The sequence below is a fragment of the Aulonocara sp. 'chitande type north' Nkhata Bay genome, linkage group LG10, assembly GCF_057382095.1.
Source record: "Aulonocara sp. 'chitande type north' Nkhata Bay isolate Kocher_YH1m ecotype deep benthic linkage group LG10, A_spYH_male_GT1.1, whole genome shotgun sequence".
NCBI lineage: Eukaryota > Metazoa > Chordata > Actinopteri > Cichliformes > Cichlidae > Aulonocara > Aulonocara sp. 'chitande type north' Nkhata Bay.
Window position 1 is genome coordinate 16994243 of NC_141353.1, and position 19072 is coordinate 17013314.

The window sequence follows — 19072 nt, forward strand, 5'->3', positions numbered from 1 at the left end:
GAGGGTTAGGGGATCGCGAGTATGAGTTTTATTCTAAATCTACAAATGCATATAAATCTAAATAAAGTTTTCCCCCAAGGCATGCAGCATGTGTTTGTGGCCATACTGAACGTTACAAAAGCACAAGTTTAACTAAACAATTTTAATATGGTTTAATACATTTTTAAACACATGAGCACGGAGCCCGAGAGAGCACGGTCCGGAGACACGGGCGCGCCCCCGCGCGCCCAGACACACAGCCTCGGGCGCGCGCGGGCGCGCGCACACACACTGACCCGCCACCAGATGGCGTTTTTTGAGCATAAAAAAATAAATAAATTTTTTAATTGCTTAAAGAAATAAAAGAATGCTATTTTTGATATATAAGAAACTTTCTAAATAATCAATTATATTTTTATGAATATCATATTTTTATGAATATCATATTTTTATGAATATCATATTTTTATGAATATCATATTTTTATTATTTAATTACTTCCTACTTCCGGACTTCCGGAGCTCATGAATAATTTAATTAGGGGATAATTTAATTACTTCCGGACTTCCGGAGCTCATGAATAATTAATGAGCTCCGGAAGTAACCTGTCACTTTTTTTGACGAAAGGGGTATAATATCACTCTCTTGTGTGTGTGTTTGAGTCAGATATAGCACATTTTTAACCCATTGCTCAGTACGAGTAACATGTCCATGTCATTCTCCCTTATAGTCACTGCACTTTGTCCCACATTTATTTGGTCCTACGTTTATTTGGATCTGGTCACATTAGTTGTCATGCATTGGGGGTACTGAAATACAGTAGGACGTGTTCTCCTGGAGTCTACCACTGGGATGTTAACAGTGGATTGGTTTCTAGGTCCTATTGGCTGCCTGGGACCTCCATAGATCAGGTGTGCTCTGGATTCTCAGTGGGCTTGTTTTGTTGGGGAAAGTAGCTTAATACCTTTGTTGAGCAGTTTTTGTGGTCTGGTTTTCATCCACTTGTAGAGGCTGCTGTTACTGGGGAGTGTAACTGCGATGGGATGCATGACTGGTCTGCAACAATGTCCAGGTGGGTTGGTAAGTGTCAAAACACCACCCAGTGCCAGCACCCAAAGTATCCCAGATGAACACTGCATTGTAACAGGCAATCAGTGTTAGTTACCCTGTAGTTATGTAGTTAATGAGGTGGCTCATCGATGTACAGTACATCTAGGCGTCTCTAGTTGTCTGTGAGGAAAACGGGGTTTAAAAAAAAGAGAAAAAAAGAGAAAAACGGCAGGGTACTTTTTAATCCTTTAACACATCAGCTGACATACTCAGTTCCTTGTAACGCTTTCACTTCACCCGGAATATACTGACAATTAGCGCTGAAATGAAACAGATTTTCAGGACTTTAATTTGAGCTGTTGTGTTATTTAAGTATTTATTCATAGGAAAATAATTTATTTAAAAATTTTCTCGAGTATTTTCTATTATTAAAATTATTGTTGTTGTTGCTGCCGCTGGTGTTCATATTGTTAAAAACCTGTGGATCACAGAGTTATCGGCCCATTTGTATTCTTTGCCAAGTTTTCCACCAATTTCAGCACGCGCCAGCAGGAGTCTCCCGTTCCCATAGTAACAAGACTAGGATCCGTCCGTAGACAAAGTTAGCCAGTCTTTGCCGACTTCTTTCTTTGGTGCGACCAACATTAAGCCCTGTTAGTTACTCTGCACGGCCGTACGTCCGCTTTGCTTCACCTAATAAGTAAATAAGAAGTCAGCGCGACGCCTTATATGAAAGTAGCGACAGTAAGAAGGCTGCATGGAGCTCGTTGTATAGCTTAGCCAAGCCTTCTCTATCAGAGACTCTGTTGTGTTCTTGTGTCCGGAAGTTCTGCTGGGAAAAAAGTAAGAAAGGCATGAAAAAGAGTAGCTGGAGGAAATTTCTGAGAAATTTGCTCGGAGCACACTGAAACACCGTTTGGTGTCTCGCCGAGGAGGCAGAGAAGGCGTCGTGCTGTTGTTCTCTCGTAATTAGCGGCGTGTATTAATCTAGCGATGGGTCTGCCGACGCTGGAGTTCAGTGATTCTTTCCTGGACAGCCCGGATTTCAGAGAGCGGCTGCAGTGCCATGAAATAGAGTTGGAGCGAACCAACAGGTTCATAAAAGACCTCATCAAAGATGGAAACATGCTCATATCTGCCCTTAAAAGTAAGTACGCGCTGATTAATAGCTGATTCTTGGGAGCGAATGTGCTTTACAGTTTGCAGTGATTTATGCAACCTGATCCAAAGGGAAGTCCTCTGGGTATCATTCCAAACAGAACCACTGTAGGGACTTGAACCTTGAGTGTCTAATTTTTCATTTGTGTGTGTAGTATGAGCAGGACAGTTTGGAAGGTAGTTACAGTGTTATGCACAGTGTAGGTCTGTGATATACACAGCAGCTATTGCGCGAGTTAATAATTAATAATATTTGTTCACCTTAATTTGTTGATGTAGGTCACCTTTACAATATTGTAGTCTGCTGTTACATACAGGTTTTAACTAGCAGAAAGCAGCAAACAGCTGACAACTGCCTTGAGGGCCCAAAACAGCAGGACCACCGCCTAACCTCCACCCACCAAGCTACTATTGGGTGTTACCTGATTTCGGCTAGATTACTGAAAATATATAAAAAGACCATGTCCACATTAACTATATCAGTGATGTTTTTGATTTTTTTTTTCTATAAACAGTGGGTATTTTTTTTAAAAGTGGCAGAAGAATGTTAATTTAGCTTGTTTTGCTTGGGTATTAGTACTAAACCTAAAGGCACTAAACTCTCAATTTCTTTAAAACAGAGGAAAACTGGAAATATTCACATTTTTGCACATATGAATCTTTATTATTATCACATTTGGGGTTTTTCCTGAATACAATTTTTTTTAAACGCCAGCCCCAGAATACCTTGTATTTATTAAATGGTTGGAAATAACTGGAACACGCAAATGCTATGCAAAGAAAGTCTTAAAGAAGGTTGCTCAGTCTCATGGCATTCACCATCAAATAACCTTACATAGTACAGGTCAGCCCCCAAAGATCGCGTTAATGACTGTGTGTTTATTAATTTTGACACCTTCATTTGACAGTATAAAGGCACATGGCTGGGTTACTGACTGGGTGCCATATTCTTGTCCTGATGACAGCTTTCAAACAGCATATACCTCCTTGTTGTTTGTAGTGTTTGATTAAGGTGGGGGGGTGGGGTTTTTGGCTCACCTGTTGGCTGAGGTCATCACCTGCCGCTGCCAGCTGTATACACACAAGGTCAAAACAAGGCAGAGGTTTGTCAGAAAACCTTTCCTACTTCCGAACTGGATGAAGAAGAACATGAAGTCTAAAGAGGCTGAAGCTTCAATTTTATTGTTTGATCACCACATTTCAGCTTGCAGCTTTCACCAGGGTGAAGCAATAATACCACAAGTGTTGCTGGAGTTTTAACCTCTGTTAAAAGAAGCATGACCAGACTTCAAAAACAGTAAATATAGGACAAGAAGTATGCTTGTGAGGGACAATGTGGGACATATTACCAATGCTGAGAGTAAATCAGTGAAAGAGAGATATATTTTATTTGAATGTTTTCCAAATCTCTTGCTAAGTAAATATGTGTACTTTTTCGCATTAGATGTCTTACTCTCATGCATCCTCTCTCTCTTAAAAAAAAAAATCCCAGCAGCCTTTAAAACTGTTGTTAACTGTTCAGAGGATGATTTCTCTGATAATAATCTAGGTTTTAGTTCATCCATGAAATGGCACATCTCATTTTGAGCTGAAAAAAAAAACCTCTTGAGAATCACCTACCACTAGTTTTACACAGTTATTAAGGGTTTTCGAGTCTTTATTGTAGTTGTATATTTTATTGTGTTTATACTTCACAAAAGTCTCCAATGTTTGTGTTATTGTGGTGATTTCCACATGTTAACTTCAGGAGAACCTTGATGAAATGATGTCTTTTGGTTCAGCCTCTAAGTAAAAAGCCATACTTTGGAAAAAGTGTGTGCCTAACAGTGTTGAATTGTAAGATTGAGGGAACACGAGGGGGTCACCTTAAACACACAAGGTGTTTGACTGCTCTGTGACCACACAGATGTGAAATAACCTGAAAACCAGTCAAAAGCAAGTTATTTGACACCAAACAAACCCTCATCAGAATAAGCACATTAAGCACATTTTTCTGCACGAATGCAGTCTAGGACATAAACAGTCCTGGACACCAAATCGAGTGCAGAATGAAGTGGTTGTTTTGTTGTTTTCATACATTCAACCTGAACAAAGTTTTTGCAGTAATCTGGTGTACACTGATAGAAATATAAATGACAGTTTAATGGTTTTATTACCAGTTTGCAGTGGAGTGGTATGATTAAGATGTTTTCTCAGCGGCTGCCCTGCACAACAATCTCAGGGTGTGTTAATGACAGAATGCAGCCAAGTATTTTGTGTGCCTTAGAGAATAAACTGTGGTATTAAACTCTATTATTGGAGTGTTGTTTGGACACGTAAACACACAGGAGATTGTTGCAGGGTGTGGCACTTCATTTACATCACACTTGAAGAGACTTGTAGGAAAATATATTAATGGTTTATTACAGGATGGAATAAGTGATTTTTCCCTGCAACCTGTAGAACAAAGGGAGCATTTCAGGTGGCCGCTGATGGCAACTTGTGCAAAAAGCTAAACAGGCTAAGTTAAAGATGTTACCCGTAATCCAGCTGTTAACAATGCTTTAGTTGACGTAATGAACTTCTACCTGTCTTCCTCAGGTCTTTCTCTTGCTGTACAGCGATTCTCACAGTCTCTGCAGGAGTTTCAGTTTGAATGCATTGGAGATGCAGAGACTGATGATGAGGTCAATATAGGTGAGACAGAAATGCCACTTTTTACACAAGCTTGCACAATATTTAAGATATGCAAAGCCTTTTACAGCAGTGGGATGTGTTATTTATTTTGCAGCCCAGTCTTTAAAGGAGTTCTCTCAGCTCTTAAGCACCATGGAAGAGGAGAGAAAACGTCTGGTAAGAAAATGTGTGATTGTATTTGAGTGTGGGTGCGTAGAAATACAGACTTGGTAGCAGTTTGATACATTGATAACTAACTGTAGGATGTTTGTTCTTGTAGATATTTATACCTGTCATCTTTCTCTGGCTGACTATGCTCATCTCTTAAAAAAATTAACCAAACTTCTATCACCAAAGTCTAAACCAACCAGAAATGTGTCCGCACTCTATGTCTCCTGTTGAGCAGCAGAAAGCAGCAAGTGCATCCCATCTTTAAGCACCTGTAATTTTTTTTTTAATAGTAAGAATTTGAAAATACTGTGGCAGCATGAAAGGGAAAAAATACCACTTGAATCTGAGGCTTCCTTCAGGTCTGCAGAACTTTATCACGAGCCGAGCTGAAACCATCTCACTGTACATTACCTTACTAACTACTATACACTGACCAAAAAAGGAGTAAATATTAAAAATAGGATCACCAGGAGGCTAGAAAGCAATTTCAAATGAATGCTAATGATCAACCCAATATGTGACTGTAAATGTGTTCACAACTTTTTCACCAGCCCAAGTGGACAAAAAAAAAACATGTTTATTCACCATTACTGATTAAGATTTAAGTCATTAGTTACTAGGGCTGCTCGATTATGGCAAAAATGATAATCACGATTATTTTCACTGAAATTGAGATCTCGATTATTTGACGATATTTATTTAACCCTTTAAGACCTACCATAGAACTAAGTCCGCCAGAGCTTATATTATTTTTTTACATGTTGTAGTGCCATTTGTGGGAGCATTTCAAGTTGCTATACAACTGATATGGCCCATATTTTAATAATATGTATGCATTAAGTCCATAGTAACTACATTAATTGCAAAAAAGTGCAATAAACTACAAAAAAATTGAAAATAGTTTTTGTTTTGTTTTTTACATATATTTCTACTTGGAGAAATTTAAGAGGTTTATCCCTTAAAACTTTAAATACAAAAAAGTTGCAAAAAATAGTTTACAACAACAGGAAATTTATTTTGAGTGTCTTCATAGTTTTATTTTTGAGATACACCAATTTTTATATACACTGCAGAAAAAACAAAAAAACAATCCTATGATGCAAATTTGCAAAGAAAACAGCAGGTGCATCAAAATAAACTATTTCCAGCAGTGCAATTTGAGTTCTAAGCATCTCAGAAACTATTCAGAAAAGTCAAACATGACCAGTATAGGTTTTTAAGGCCTACAAGTAAAAAACTACATTTCCGCGAAAATGACGTCACTTCCAGTTTCGGCCAGGAAATGGCGGACATGCGATAGTTCGCGCTGATGTCTGTTTCACTGTGGGAAGTGTTACTAACAGCTGATCGGATCGGCAAAGCATGTTTCTGGAATATTATGTTTTTGTTCCTGCAAGCGCTTTTTATGCAATTTTTGCAAAGCTATATGTGGAAGGAAACCGTGACCGAGGACAAGCTGATGGCATAAGATGTAAGTACAACTCCTCCGGTTTCATATACAAAACAAATTATTGCGCTAGCTTACACGGTTCAGGTTCTACAGGGATTTAAAAATCGTTACACAAAACGGAGCGTGCTGCTCTGACCGGATTTAAAGGGTTAACAATGACTTTAAAAAATAATATAAAATAGTGTGCAACACCACTGAAGTTTTTTTTAACCTCTCTTTTCAACCAACGGCAGTCAGTCTCCTCTCCAAATAACTTCTGCTTAGCTTTCCGAGCTTCCCTCGGGTCCTCTTAATCAGCGGTCTCCAACCTTTTTTGCGCCACGGACCAGTTTATGCCCGACAATACTTTTTACGGACCGGCCTTTAAGGTGTCGCGGATAAATGAGGGAGGGGCTAATAATCGGCTCAGTCATTTTTAAGGATCGTTGAAAGCCCAGATCGTAATCGTGATTAAAATTCGATTAATTGAGCAGCCCTATTAGTTACTATGTACAGGATTTCTGTTTAAAAGCTGAACTCATTCTTAGCCACTGTCACTTCCTCGAGCTCCTACTTCAGTCCAGTTCCCACAAGTCTGATTCACACCTTCTTTTTTTTTAGTGAATACGTTTTACCGACAGCACTTTGTGCACCATGGCAATTTGGGAAATGTCTTTGACTCAGAGAACCTCCATCAGTCAGAGGTCTTTGTTTCAGGGTGACTCGAGTCTGGCACAGTCTGTGTGAAGGCAAACCTGTGCGCATGTGCAATGTATGTGCATAGTATGCAACCTCATGTGTGTGTCTTTGTGGTTGTGAGCACGGTCTGGTTACAGAGGCACCATGTGGAACCTATTCTGCCAATTCCCCTGTGAGCGTGAGCACAGCCCCAGTGCCTGGGAAAGTCCATATAAGGGTCCTGTGTGTGTGTGTTTGACTGCCCATTTCTCTTTGTGAGTGTGTATGTGTGTGCACGCATTTCGATTGCATGCTTTTCCACTTAATGTGGCACTACTCCAACCCTTCTAACAACATCATTATTATCATTATTATGTTTAAGGGAAATTCCAGCAAATGAGTTCCTCTGAAATACCTACCCGTCCAACCTGAAAAGACCATTATTGTGACCTGACAATGGACTTCAGTCTCTTAGATTCCACTTTCATCCAGCTGAATGTAATAAGAAACCAGATCTCTTTTGGGGTATTAGGGCAGCACGAAAGTCAAAGTGAAAGTGGAGTCATGATGTGGGAGTGGGGGTATATTTATAGTCTGATGCTTAAATCAACTGAGACAGAACAAAGTAAGATTTGACCGACATTTGCAATATATAGACTCCTGACTAAAGAGGGCAGAGACCTAATGTAAACACCAGAGTCCTCAGTTCTGATAACCCCTCTGTACCACAGCCTCTCACTCACAAGTTTCTCATACATACTGCAGCAACTCAACCAGCAGAAATGTTACAGCGGTTTTACTGTAATTTTTCTGATGAAACAGGCCAGTGTTGGCCAATATTTTGTGAAATACTTTGCATCAGAGCTCTTTGGTTTGCAGTATTTCAATGACTACTGGCAAAAAAACAGTTTTATGTCTAGTGTTTTTAAATAGAGTGATGTGCAAAAGTCTTGAGCCACCCCTCATGTCTTTATCTTTTTCTAGGACAACAGGAATACATTGTATAAAGCAAAAAAAAAAAAAAAGGGCATTTCTGACAAACCTTATAGTCAAAATTGGATATCACCACCGAGCAACTTTATTCTTCAACAAGACCTGAACTCTCTTTGGCAAGCTTTCTTTCTTCAAGTAGTCTTCAGGAACAATTCTACAGGCTTCTCGAAGGACAATCAGATTTTTTCTTTTTATCCTTTGGATGTTGGCTGCCTTTTGTTCCATTCTAATCTCACACTGTTGTTGTTGATGTTGAAGTCCAGGTTCAACATTATTGTGGGGAGGCCAATCCATGACTAATAGTGTTTCATTGTGTGTTTTCTATCCAGGTATGCAGTTTGTTTGGGATAATTGTCATTTTGCAAATGGTCAGATACAAAGACTGGATAGCAAATGTGTGAAAAAGGAGCCGATGTCAAAAGAAAAGCTTTAAAAGACCTTCAGAAAGTCTGGCTTTGGCACAATATAAAGGAATGTGAGATGGCTTGAGGCTTTGGCAGAGTACTGTATGTGCCAAGCATGACGAAATCATAACTAAATGTTTGTGCTGGGTGTTACTGTGATGTTTGAACAGCTCTTCAAGGTGATGAAGCTTAAGCTTTGTTTTTTTTTTTGTTATGTCAGCAGCAGGTAAAGTGTAGGCATTAAAAGGTGTTTGATTATTCAGATCATTTGCTTTGCTCAAATATACATACCTTTCTCAATAATTTCCATTTAAATAGTTTACAATTGACAAGGTAAATAGAGTAAATCTCAACCAGAAATTTGCTTTTATACAACAATTTGGTGAAGTTTTCGATAGATTGTCTTGTTAGCATATTGATTTGAAATATTTTGAATTAAATTTTCCTGTTTTAAGGTAAAACTCTCAGAATAATAAAAGGCAAGCCTCTGCTGACCAGTTGATAAAAGCTATTTTGAGTGAGACGCTAAAGCCCTCATGGGAGCTGTTGCTTTATTTATGTTGCTTGTCTCGATATTTACTCGATATGACACACTGAGCTGACTGCATTTTCTGTTTTCATCTCTTAGATCCAAAATGCTGATGATGTTTTGATCTCACCACTCGAGAAGTTTCGGAAGGAACAGATTGGAGCTGTAAAGGTATACCTCCTCTTCTTATAGTCGAAGGGTCACTGCTGAGTAGATTATGAACATGGATGTTGCTTTCATTTGGTATGCAGCACTCTGGGTGGTGATCAGACAGATCACTCTGCTTCTTTCTGGTCCCGCTCGGGTTGTTAGTCAGCGATCAGAGAATCCAATTTGTCGAGATAAATGATGGATCACAGTCCAGTGTCAGCAACAAGGTCATGGGAACGGACGCTGGGAGGGCAAGAAAAGGAGCACGTCACAGACAGAGGGATGGTTGAACTCAGACAGACAGTGTAAACAAAAAATGAGTTTGGTGTCTGGTTTCAGCAGCTGTCTCGAGTTGTATAATCCAGTTTTATCTATTTTTTGGTTTCCTCTTTTCTTTTTCAGTGAAAAATAAGGATGTAGATAGCAGCATCACGTGGTCGATTACTAGTCCTGAAAATGAAATCAAAGCTCACTTCTTTGTATTACTGGAAGTAACTCCTCAGCCTGAAATGTTGCAGGTGTTTGCGTGAGAAATGCCAGTAGTCACTTCTCAGAGAATAGAGATACACGTGTGGCATTGAGAGCTACAGCTGTTTTTGTAAAAGAGATGTTATCGTAACTATTTTTAGTGTGTCTCTTCCAAAAAATGTGCTACTGAAACTCACAGTTCCAGCAGGATAAACTCAAAACTTTAGTGACTGCCTAACTTTTATCTGTAGAATAAAACAAATTACATAAGAAGTTAGGACGATGTGAGAAATTGAAACAAAAAATGGAACGCAGTGATTTGCAAATATAACCAGTTAAAGCTGCTCAACAGCCCCATATTTTTTTATTTCATAATGTCCAAATGTTTTCAGCTGCTGAAAGGTCTGGACTGCAAGACTTTTCTACTGTGAAGCCATACTGGTTGAGTAGTTGGCATTGTCTTGCTGAAATATCCAAGGCCTTCACTGAAAAGACAATCTGGGAGCACAAGTTGCTGTAAAACCTTCAGCATTGACGGCCCCTTTTAAGATGTGTAAGCTGTTAATTTCACAGGCACTGACGCACCCCAGGAGATTCAAACTTTTGAGCTGAGCACTGATAACAAACCAGATAAAGGTGTGTCTCCGCTTTAGTCTGACCACAGAGCAGTTTTCTGCTTTGCCTCAGTCCATTTCAAATAAGCGTTAGCCCAGAGAAGATGGTGGTGTTTCTGGAATATGTTCATATATAGCTTCTACTTTGTATGATAAAGTTTTAGCCTGTGGTGTCAAGAGAAAAAGTTTAAATATAATTACAAAAGACTGATTTTTAAAAAAAGGAGATGTGGGGGCCCACCGTAACCCTTTGTGTACGGTTTGTCAGAAAGTCCTTAATCCATAGACAGGTGGAATATGGGACTCCTAGGGTTAACAGCTTGCACACCAGCTGTGAGGAAGGATGGTGTTAAAGGCAGAGCTAAAGTCAATAAAGAGGAGGCGTGTGTAGCTCCCCTGGTGCTCCAGGTGCGACAGGGTAGCATGGAGAGATGTAGATGATGAGATATTTTAAAGCCTCGATTATACACGGACCACTGGAGACCCAACGACTGAGTAATCATTCCAGTTATACTTCTTTAAACTGCACTGCCTACGCGCATATGTAGTTGGTGCATTGTAATTGAAATTCACAGACACCCAAGAAGATTCGCAGATGTGGAAAGTATAAAACCCACTTAAGTCTGAACAACACTTAAGTCTGGTGAAAAAGCGGCAAGAGACGAGAAATACGCTCAGTGGGGAAAAGGGTAAATGTGCATGATCATTTCAAATATCACAGTTTATGTGATTATATCCACATAAAAAATTATAAAAGTGGTTCAATGGTTTATGTTAAAATGTATGTATAGGTTGGCACAGAGCCAGATGCATCAGCAGAAACTTGAGGACGCGCTGCACGAAGCCAGAAGCCACTGGCACGTCACCATGACGATGAGGATCTTGACCGCATGTTGAGAGAACAGGAAAGAGAAGGCGATCCTATGGCTGCAATGCTCAGGCGTAAAAAGGACCGTGGCACAAAAACACAAGGTGTTTAACATTATATATGTTTTATTTTATTTATGACTTTATTTTATTTCACCAGGTCAATCCTTGTAAGAAGCTTTTAAATAGCAGCAGTTTTGTTTTTGCTACTGTTTGTATTTTTATTTATTTGTATGTTTGTTTTGATTTTTTGTAGAGAAACCTCGATATAAAGGCCCTGCTCCACCTCCAAACCGGTTCAATATTCCACCGGGGTACCGCTGGGACGGAGTTGACAGGTAGAGTTTGTGCATCGGTGACAGAGGAAAACTGTTGAGGACAGAACTGTAGTTTAATATTGAATGTTTTTAATACACACATCAGTTTGTCATTTTGCACATTAATGGTAAAGAAATTGTGATCATTTTTTTCCACGTCTATATTAAATTTGCGCCTAATTGAATGGATTGTCTTTGGCCTTTTAGCTTGTCGTATCATAATTAATAGGGTTATTTTATTTGTGTCTTGCAGGTCAAATGGTTTTGAACAGAAACGCTACCAGAGGATGGCAGATAAAAAGGCTGTGCAGGAAGCGGCCTATAAATGGAGTGTGGAGGATATGTAAAGGCTTTCAGAAAATGATGAATCTGGAGCAGAGCTAAAGAGCACACCTTCTCAACCTTTATGTATAATTTTTATGCTGTTAGAACAACAAGACTAGATGCATCTACGCAGCAAAAGTTCTTTTTTAAATAAACTACATAGAAGAATTTGTTTCACCTTTCCAAACCCTTTTGATACTGTACCATGTGTATCAGATGGAACTGTACAGAAAAATGAAGTGAAGCATGTTCACAATTTTTGTAAGAAGTTATTCACCGTGGAGCAGAAGCTGTTGTGGTTTCAGTGTTTTATTAAAGAATGTTTTTGTAATGCATTGTCCCAAGAGTGTTCAGGCACCTGGATCTTGGATAGCATTTGACATTCAGTCTTTTTAGATAATTTTATACACTTACCACCCATTTTATTAGGCAACAGTAACTCAAATAACCGCTTGTTACAACCAACATATTTTGGTCCTGGACATAGAAATAGAGACATGTCCCTCATGACTCCAAAATGAAACGTAGTGCACAGCAACCAAATGCTGAAAGAGAGTGTCCACAGCTGACTGTCGATGGTGTGGTATAGCTGTGAGGGTTTTGTGTACAAGATAAATGCACATTTGAGAGTTCTGTGGTGTAGCTAAAAAAGACTGACCTACAGAGATGTGAAAAAAGCGGCATTCAAATAAGCCATTCCTTGCCATATTAATCAGGGAGTACATACACTGACAGGATGCTGTGACTCTCACAGTGAGGGAATCAGGTTGGGCTCTAATATTTTTTCTAGCAATGTCCGATTCAGTCTAACATCTGTAAAAGTTTTAAGGCACTTTCCACCAGCACTGTCAAAAAGAATTATGGAAGAATGATTTGTAGAATCAAGGAATCGGTGTCCTGGTTGCACATGCTAGACCAATGGCTTAATAACACAACAATGCTATTGCCTTTAATCTGTCACTATCTATGCTATTGATTATGGTGTAATTATATAAAAAATAATAATTTTAAAGTGACAGTATTGTGCAATGAATAAAAAGTTTTATTTATAAACTTTTTATTTTTATAAAAAGTATTATTTATTATTAATAATAATTAACCTTACTTCATACTTGCAAATTTGTCGACTGATGCTATAATTAATCTACGTTATCTATTTTTAATTTAAGTTTTAAGTTGGTCTAAGTATCTTAGCACAGCGGAACTCTAGTATCCTTAGTCGGGCGAGTAGGGGGACTTTAAAATGTGACACACTGGACCCCGTTTCATTACGGAATGTTTTTGTTGATGCACTTGGAAGAGTGAATAGATTCAGCGGTACTGGTGTGGTTTAACGCGTAATTGGCGACTAATGCAGAGAAATATTAGCCCTGAAAACTGTTTGTAAAGCCCGCCAGTCTCCTGTGTAGTGATGGCCAAATGAAGCTTTCCGAAGCACTGAAGCTTGTATTGAAAAACGGTTCATTACTCGAAGCTTTTCAACACAGTCCTCTCCGGTGACATCTGGTGGTGAAAATTTTGAAGAGCAGCTTGAATCTGCAAAATAAAACGGACTGCTCAATTATCACTGCTCACTCAAGAGTGGAGTTCTCTCTGATATTGGGCCACCGTTCCGTTGCTTTGAACATGTAATTGGTTTTGTTTTCTCGATTGGGGGGCTGAAAAAAATGTAATGCGTATTTGCGTAATACATTTTGATCAATAAACTTTCCCTATTTAAACATGCACTATGGTGGCCTTTCTTTGCTCATAACTCCTTGATGTTGGTAAATACAATAAGTGAGCAATATATATAATATACATATGAGAATGCACAGCACATTATGGAGTATGCCCCTGCTGTGAAGTCCTGCCTCCATCTACTTGTCGTTTAATCAGCTGGACAGGTTCATACAAAATATTAGATTAGGCCAATTCCTATACATATTTTTGACCTAGGGGTGGGATTGATTGTGAACTGGAAAGGGAAAATGCTTAGGAAGCTGAGTAGGGCTGCATCGTCACTGATTTGTAGAATCATTTTGATTCGATACAGGATCCGATTCAATTTGATTGGAATCTGGAAAGTTTTGCCTCAGTCAGAAATATTACAAGTCTGATCATTTAACAGTATATATCCATAATTTCGTATCTATTAAAAGAAAGCTGACACATGTGAGACTTAATTAGAGATGTAAACAGAGAGTTATGAAACCTGCAGCTGCAGAAGCCAGCGGGAAAAAAAAGAGGCAAACACAGCGCGGACCCGCCGACACATCAAAATCTGACTCTGACGCGTCGGGTCCGCGCTCTGTGTTCACGTTTGTATGCAGAATCCGTAAACCTGCTCCCAGTTACTGTTTTAGCTGCATGGTGTTTGACGACATGTTGTGAGGTTTAACCTGAGATGCTGGCGTTTCAGGCATAATAACGTTAATTTACAAATCGACACGGGATTTTAATTAATCAATATCACTTTATTCAATTTAGCATGGATTGTAATCAGAAAGGCGATAATCAAAACCCACCCCTAATCAAGAACTTGCAAAGTAAAATCATGATCAATGTAAGGTAGCCCTTTTGTTATTTACAGTTAACAAGAGGATTAGTGTTACTGTGCGCTGGCTGAGTCTGTTTCTTTTCTTAGAAATAGTTTCTCCTGCCCTGAAGAAAATCCACTTGCATGGAACAGAAGAGGCTGTGGAGTGCAGGAACTACACTGCAAGTTGGTAGATATGCAGGTATTCCTGGGTCCTGCAGACTATCATCTAAAAACAATAAACAAAATGATTTTCTAAACTGTGTAGCAATGTCATGTACGTATAGTGTCAAATACATTTTTGTAGTCTTCATCAGCTTTAATTCACATGGAAGTGTTCCTAAAGTCATATGCTGTAATGATATTTACATTATGAAAACATGATTTTGGACATTTCAAGTTTTTCACTTCGGCAGATAAAATGAATTGAGCAAAATCAACTCAAAATATTCCCACACGCCAGAACGTCCTCTCTTCCTCGCTGGCTCCATATCTGTCAGTGGAATGATCACCTCGTCGCTATCTGTCACCATCAACACACTCCACGAATCCCGTGGATGATTCACTTCCTTATATCTGTTTGAATCAGGTACCGAAGCAGTTACGTGCGTAATGAAGCTTCGGACGTCACTGGTCACGTGACTTTTGCCAAACGAAGCAAGCCTCGACACAGTGCTTCTGAACCAGTGTGTTGTTTTTTTCGACACACGCTCCGGAGCGTCAGCTTCAAGCGGGCCATCACTACTCCTGTGCCATCGTTCTAGTTTAAAATGGCTGACTGGAGTCCGATAGCGAAGGTGTACGACCCGCTGAAAGCTGGTAGCATCGACGGCACAGACGTGGAACCCCATGATCGAGCGGTCTGGAGGGCCATGGGTGCCCGGTACAAGCCCAACAAAGGCGTCGTTGGAGACCCACTGCTCACGCTTTTTTGTGTCCCGCTTGAACCCACAGACCACCGAAGATAAACTACACAAAGTGTTCTCTAAGTACGGAGACATCCAGCGGCTCCGGCTGGTCCGGGACATTGTCACGGGTTTCTCCAAAGGATATGCCTTCATTGAGTACAAAGAGGAGCGATCTGTGGTCCGGGCCCGCCGGGACGCCAACAAGCTGGTGGTCGACCAGCATGAAGTGTTCGTGGATTTTGAGCAAGAGAGGACTCTTAAAGGATGGGTGCTGCGGCGGCTCGGCGGCGGGCTTGGAGGGAAAAAGGAATCCGGACAGCTGCGGTTCGGCGGCAGGGACAGGCCTTTCCGTAAACCCATCAATCTCGGGGTAGACCCGGTGCAGGAACGAGGAGGTGGTGGTGGAGGGAGGGAGTGGGACAGACCAAGCGGGAGAGCCAGAGACGATCGGGACCGACACAGAACAGCAGAGTGGGGCAACAGAGGAAGGAGAGATGACCGGGACAGAGGCCGAGAGTGGGATGACCGCAGGCACGGAGACAGGAGCAGGCACCGGGACCGGAGATGAAGCATGTGGCTGCACTTCAGCACTTCAGCTTTCAAAGGAGGACAGTGAATGAGTGTGTGACTTGGATAACTGTTTGTGTGAAAGGTTACTTTTTTGTATGCTGATATTCTTCAGATTGTACTGTATGGTAATCAGGACTCTGCCTGTGGCTGTCATATTCAGTTCTTCTCAGGGAAGTCTCAGGAATGACAAAGTAGGGTTGTTGTGTTTTGTTGGGGTTTTTTTTTTTTTACAAGTCTTTATTCTAGCGAAAAAATTACAATACGGGTGGTGTCCAGCCAAATGAGACTTACATCCATCATGTCAAACATGAGCGCCAGCAGCCAGAATCACTGCTTAAGAGTCCAATTGGATTGCTTTGGGAAATCGGAACTGTATTTTTATACAGTTATCATAAATATTATTACCCCACATATACAATTCAAATTTTATTTCTTGCAATTTAAGTCCCAACAGACTTTTTTCCCCATTTACTACAGAATGTTGTTTATCATGTAGATAAACTGAGACAAACAAAACTGCATTTCTTTTTCTGATATTAAGATATTCCAGGGATTAAATGCATAGTTAAACTTCTTTTCACTGACAGAAAGGGAAGTTTTGCTGGTCCGGCCCACTCAAGGTCAAAGGCTATATGTGACTCGCAATGTAAAATGAGTTTGCAGTTTTGTTTTGTTTTTAAAAAAGCATAAGTTTAAGAGCACATTGTCAGCCCCATTTCTTTTAAAAAAATGTAAATCAGATTATATCATAAACAATAAAATTCGTCATTGTTTTGAAATCTAAGGTGTTACTGTTTGTCAAAGTGTTGCAACATGTTTAAGATTTCCCAAGTTGGGTAGTTTTCCAGTGTAGCCTCATGTGACCCCTGTTTTCAGAGTTGGTAATGATGTGTTGTGCAAGATTTATACTTGAGGGAAGAAAACTCAGTATTCAAACACATTTACTCCTTTTTCCATATACATGCAACTCAGGAATTTGAATCAAATGCTTACTCAGCTCTTACTCAGCCATCTGATCCTCGGTCCTGCCCAGTGAGGTCAATCAGCTTTCGGTTATGGGTCACTGGGTGGATTCTTAAACTGTGCACAAGTATTTCTGAAGTCATCAATATGAAAGATGACGGGAAATGAATCTCTTATTTCATTAAAAGGTAATTCTCTAATGTACCAGAAAAAAACAAGAGGCAGAACTGACTTTTATTTCCAAGTATGTTCTGAGTAGTAAGCTGTCAATTGTAGTGTTATTTATACGAAGAGACAATGAAGTTAGTGCAAACACATATACGTCAAACACACTGAAAACTGAGGCTTTTTTCCACTGGTTTGTGTTTATTACTGTATGATTATTGGGAATACATGCTGGGACAAGACAAATTTCAAGCATTTGTTAAATATGACTTTGACATTTAATATTAATCATGCATGTATGCAAACATGCAAGATGATTTCCACTGCCACTTAGAAGTCATGCTTAGCTGGTCTTTGCCTTCCACCGTACCCGACATTCACGATGGGCCAGCCTGGGTAAGTCTCTCTTTGGACCGTGCTGAAGTTGATCCTGTGAATCAGAAGAATCAGAGCACGCAGACACAGAGTAGCTGCTCCCTACATGAAGGACACTGTGAGGATGATAAACCTGCTCTCACCTGAACGCAGGGTTAATGCCAATGTTGTCAGGCTGCGGGAAAGCAGGTGTCCGCCTCCTGTGGCAGGAGGATGGGGGAGGGAAGTCTTTCTGATACTGAGACTGCATCTGGGCTGTTTCCTGTTCGTTTTTTGCTGCTGCTGACATGTGATCACGGTTGCCTTCTTGCTCATTCCCTCTCACTTCTCTGTCCTCGCGTCTGTTTCCTCTTCCTGTTTATCATGAGGATGCAGGAGGAGAATGGTGAGATTCCTGTTGTGTGTTACAGCCTGCTGAAGGGTAATCAGAACTTTGCTAAAGGCAGAATTTCATCAACAGTAATCACACTTTCCATAAATAAACTTTCTTACTTTCTTGATCATACTACATGTATTACACTATTTGCTTTTTTCATTTTAATCTTGAGAGAATAATACTTTATACATAAATGAGATGAAATGTTCTTATGAATATAAATCATTTGCTTTGGATGTCGCAGAGCTGTGTGAAGGACACGGGAACACATACACAAATAATTACTGCTGAGGGCAATCCAATCCTGTGTCTGTGAGTAAGAGTGGCAGGAATTTCACTGCACAGCAGAGAAAACAATATCACTCCTCCAGATGCTCTGTGTCTATAACAGCATTTTCACATTTAACCTTATATGGTCTTTCTTATGTTCTATTTGAGGTATTAAATACTTTATTACAGTGTTTTTCAGTTTAATGGCAGTGTAGGGTTTTTTTTTAATCTAAGCTTTAATCACAAAATCACCTTTATAATCTCTACCATCTCTGCCTTCTCACTCATAGCACACTGCCCAAACCATTTCCAAGACACACACATGCACTGAACAGAAAGCCACAGCCTTGCGTGCCATCATAAATGAGTCTTATCTTTATACAGACATGATGAGTTTACTCTCTAGGGTGAGCCAAGTCTGTTGACCTTTGCCTGGATCTTGGTCTGGGATAGGCCTGAAGCAGAAAGCCTCACGTGATGTGGTCTCCATCTTAGCAGGTGTGTCCGGGTAGAGGAGGAATCCTAAAAAGGGTGAAATGTAGACTGTTGACTCTTGTTCCCCTTTTTTAACCCACTACTTTGGAGTGATTCCAGTTAAATCAAATCAAATCAAATCCCTTTTATTGTCACATCACATGTGCAGGTACATTGGTACAGCACATGTGAGTGAAATTCTTGTGTGCGAGCTTCACAAGCAACAGAGTTGTGCAAAATACAATAATGTAAACAAGCAAAACACAAGAATGGCTACATCTGAAACTAATAAATATATGTACAATATATAATAGTATATGCATTTCTGGATGTGTATACTAAATATTTTCCTACGTGTGTGTGTGTGTGTGTGTGTGTGTGTGTGTGTGTGTGTGTGTGTGTGTGTACACATATTTTACAAGTTTCACAGTTTCTGAAATCTTTCCAGTTAGGTCTCTTTTTCACAGCTTGTTTACTTTGCATATAAATTCTATAAAATATGCTTAATGACAGTGACAATTAATCATTCACACAGACCTGATTTTTGTGACAACAAAACAAAGTTTTATTTCTGTCTGTTTATTTAGTGATGTGCACCGAGATTAAAGCGAGATCAGAAATAATGACGGTAATTTTGAATCCTTTTGTTATTTCTTGACTAGGACAT

At 39.8% G+C, this 19072-nt stretch overlaps 1 protein-coding gene and 1 pseudogene across 3 annotated transcripts; both read left to right on the forward strand.

Annotated features, from left to right (window-relative positions):
• Positions 1 to 1585: 1585 nt before the first annotated feature.
• Positions 1586 to 13552, forward strand: LOC147320590 (rho GTPase-activating protein 42-like). Of its 3 annotated transcripts, XM_086308704.1 has the most exons (8): positions 1586 to 2176; positions 4768 to 4863; positions 4958 to 5019; positions 9146 to 9217; positions 10854 to 10967; positions 11070 to 11250; positions 11402 to 11483; positions 11716 to 13551. In XM_086308704.1, the coding sequence occupies exons 1-5, from the start codon at positions 2023 to 2025 to the stop codon at positions 10914 to 10916; spliced, it is 447 nt and encodes a 148-aa protein (XP_086164830.1). In that variant the 5' UTR covers positions 1586 to 2022; the 3' UTR covers positions 10917 to 10967; positions 11070 to 11250; positions 11402 to 11483; positions 11716 to 13551. The 3 variants fall into 3 exon arrangements, with proteins under 3 accessions (XP_086164830.1, XP_086164829.1, XP_086164831.1); XM_086308703.1 differs by having other exon boundaries at positions 10854 to 11250; positions 11716 to 13552; XM_086308705.1 differs by lacking the exon at positions 10854 to 10967 and having other exon boundaries at positions 1588 to 2176; positions 11716 to 13549.
• A 1027-nt stretch (positions 13553 to 14579) lies between these two features.
• Positions 14580 to 16972, forward strand: LOC147320591 (U11/U12 small nuclear ribonucleoprotein 35 kDa protein pseudogene; annotated as a pseudogene).
• Positions 16973 to 19072: the final 2100 nt, after the last annotated feature.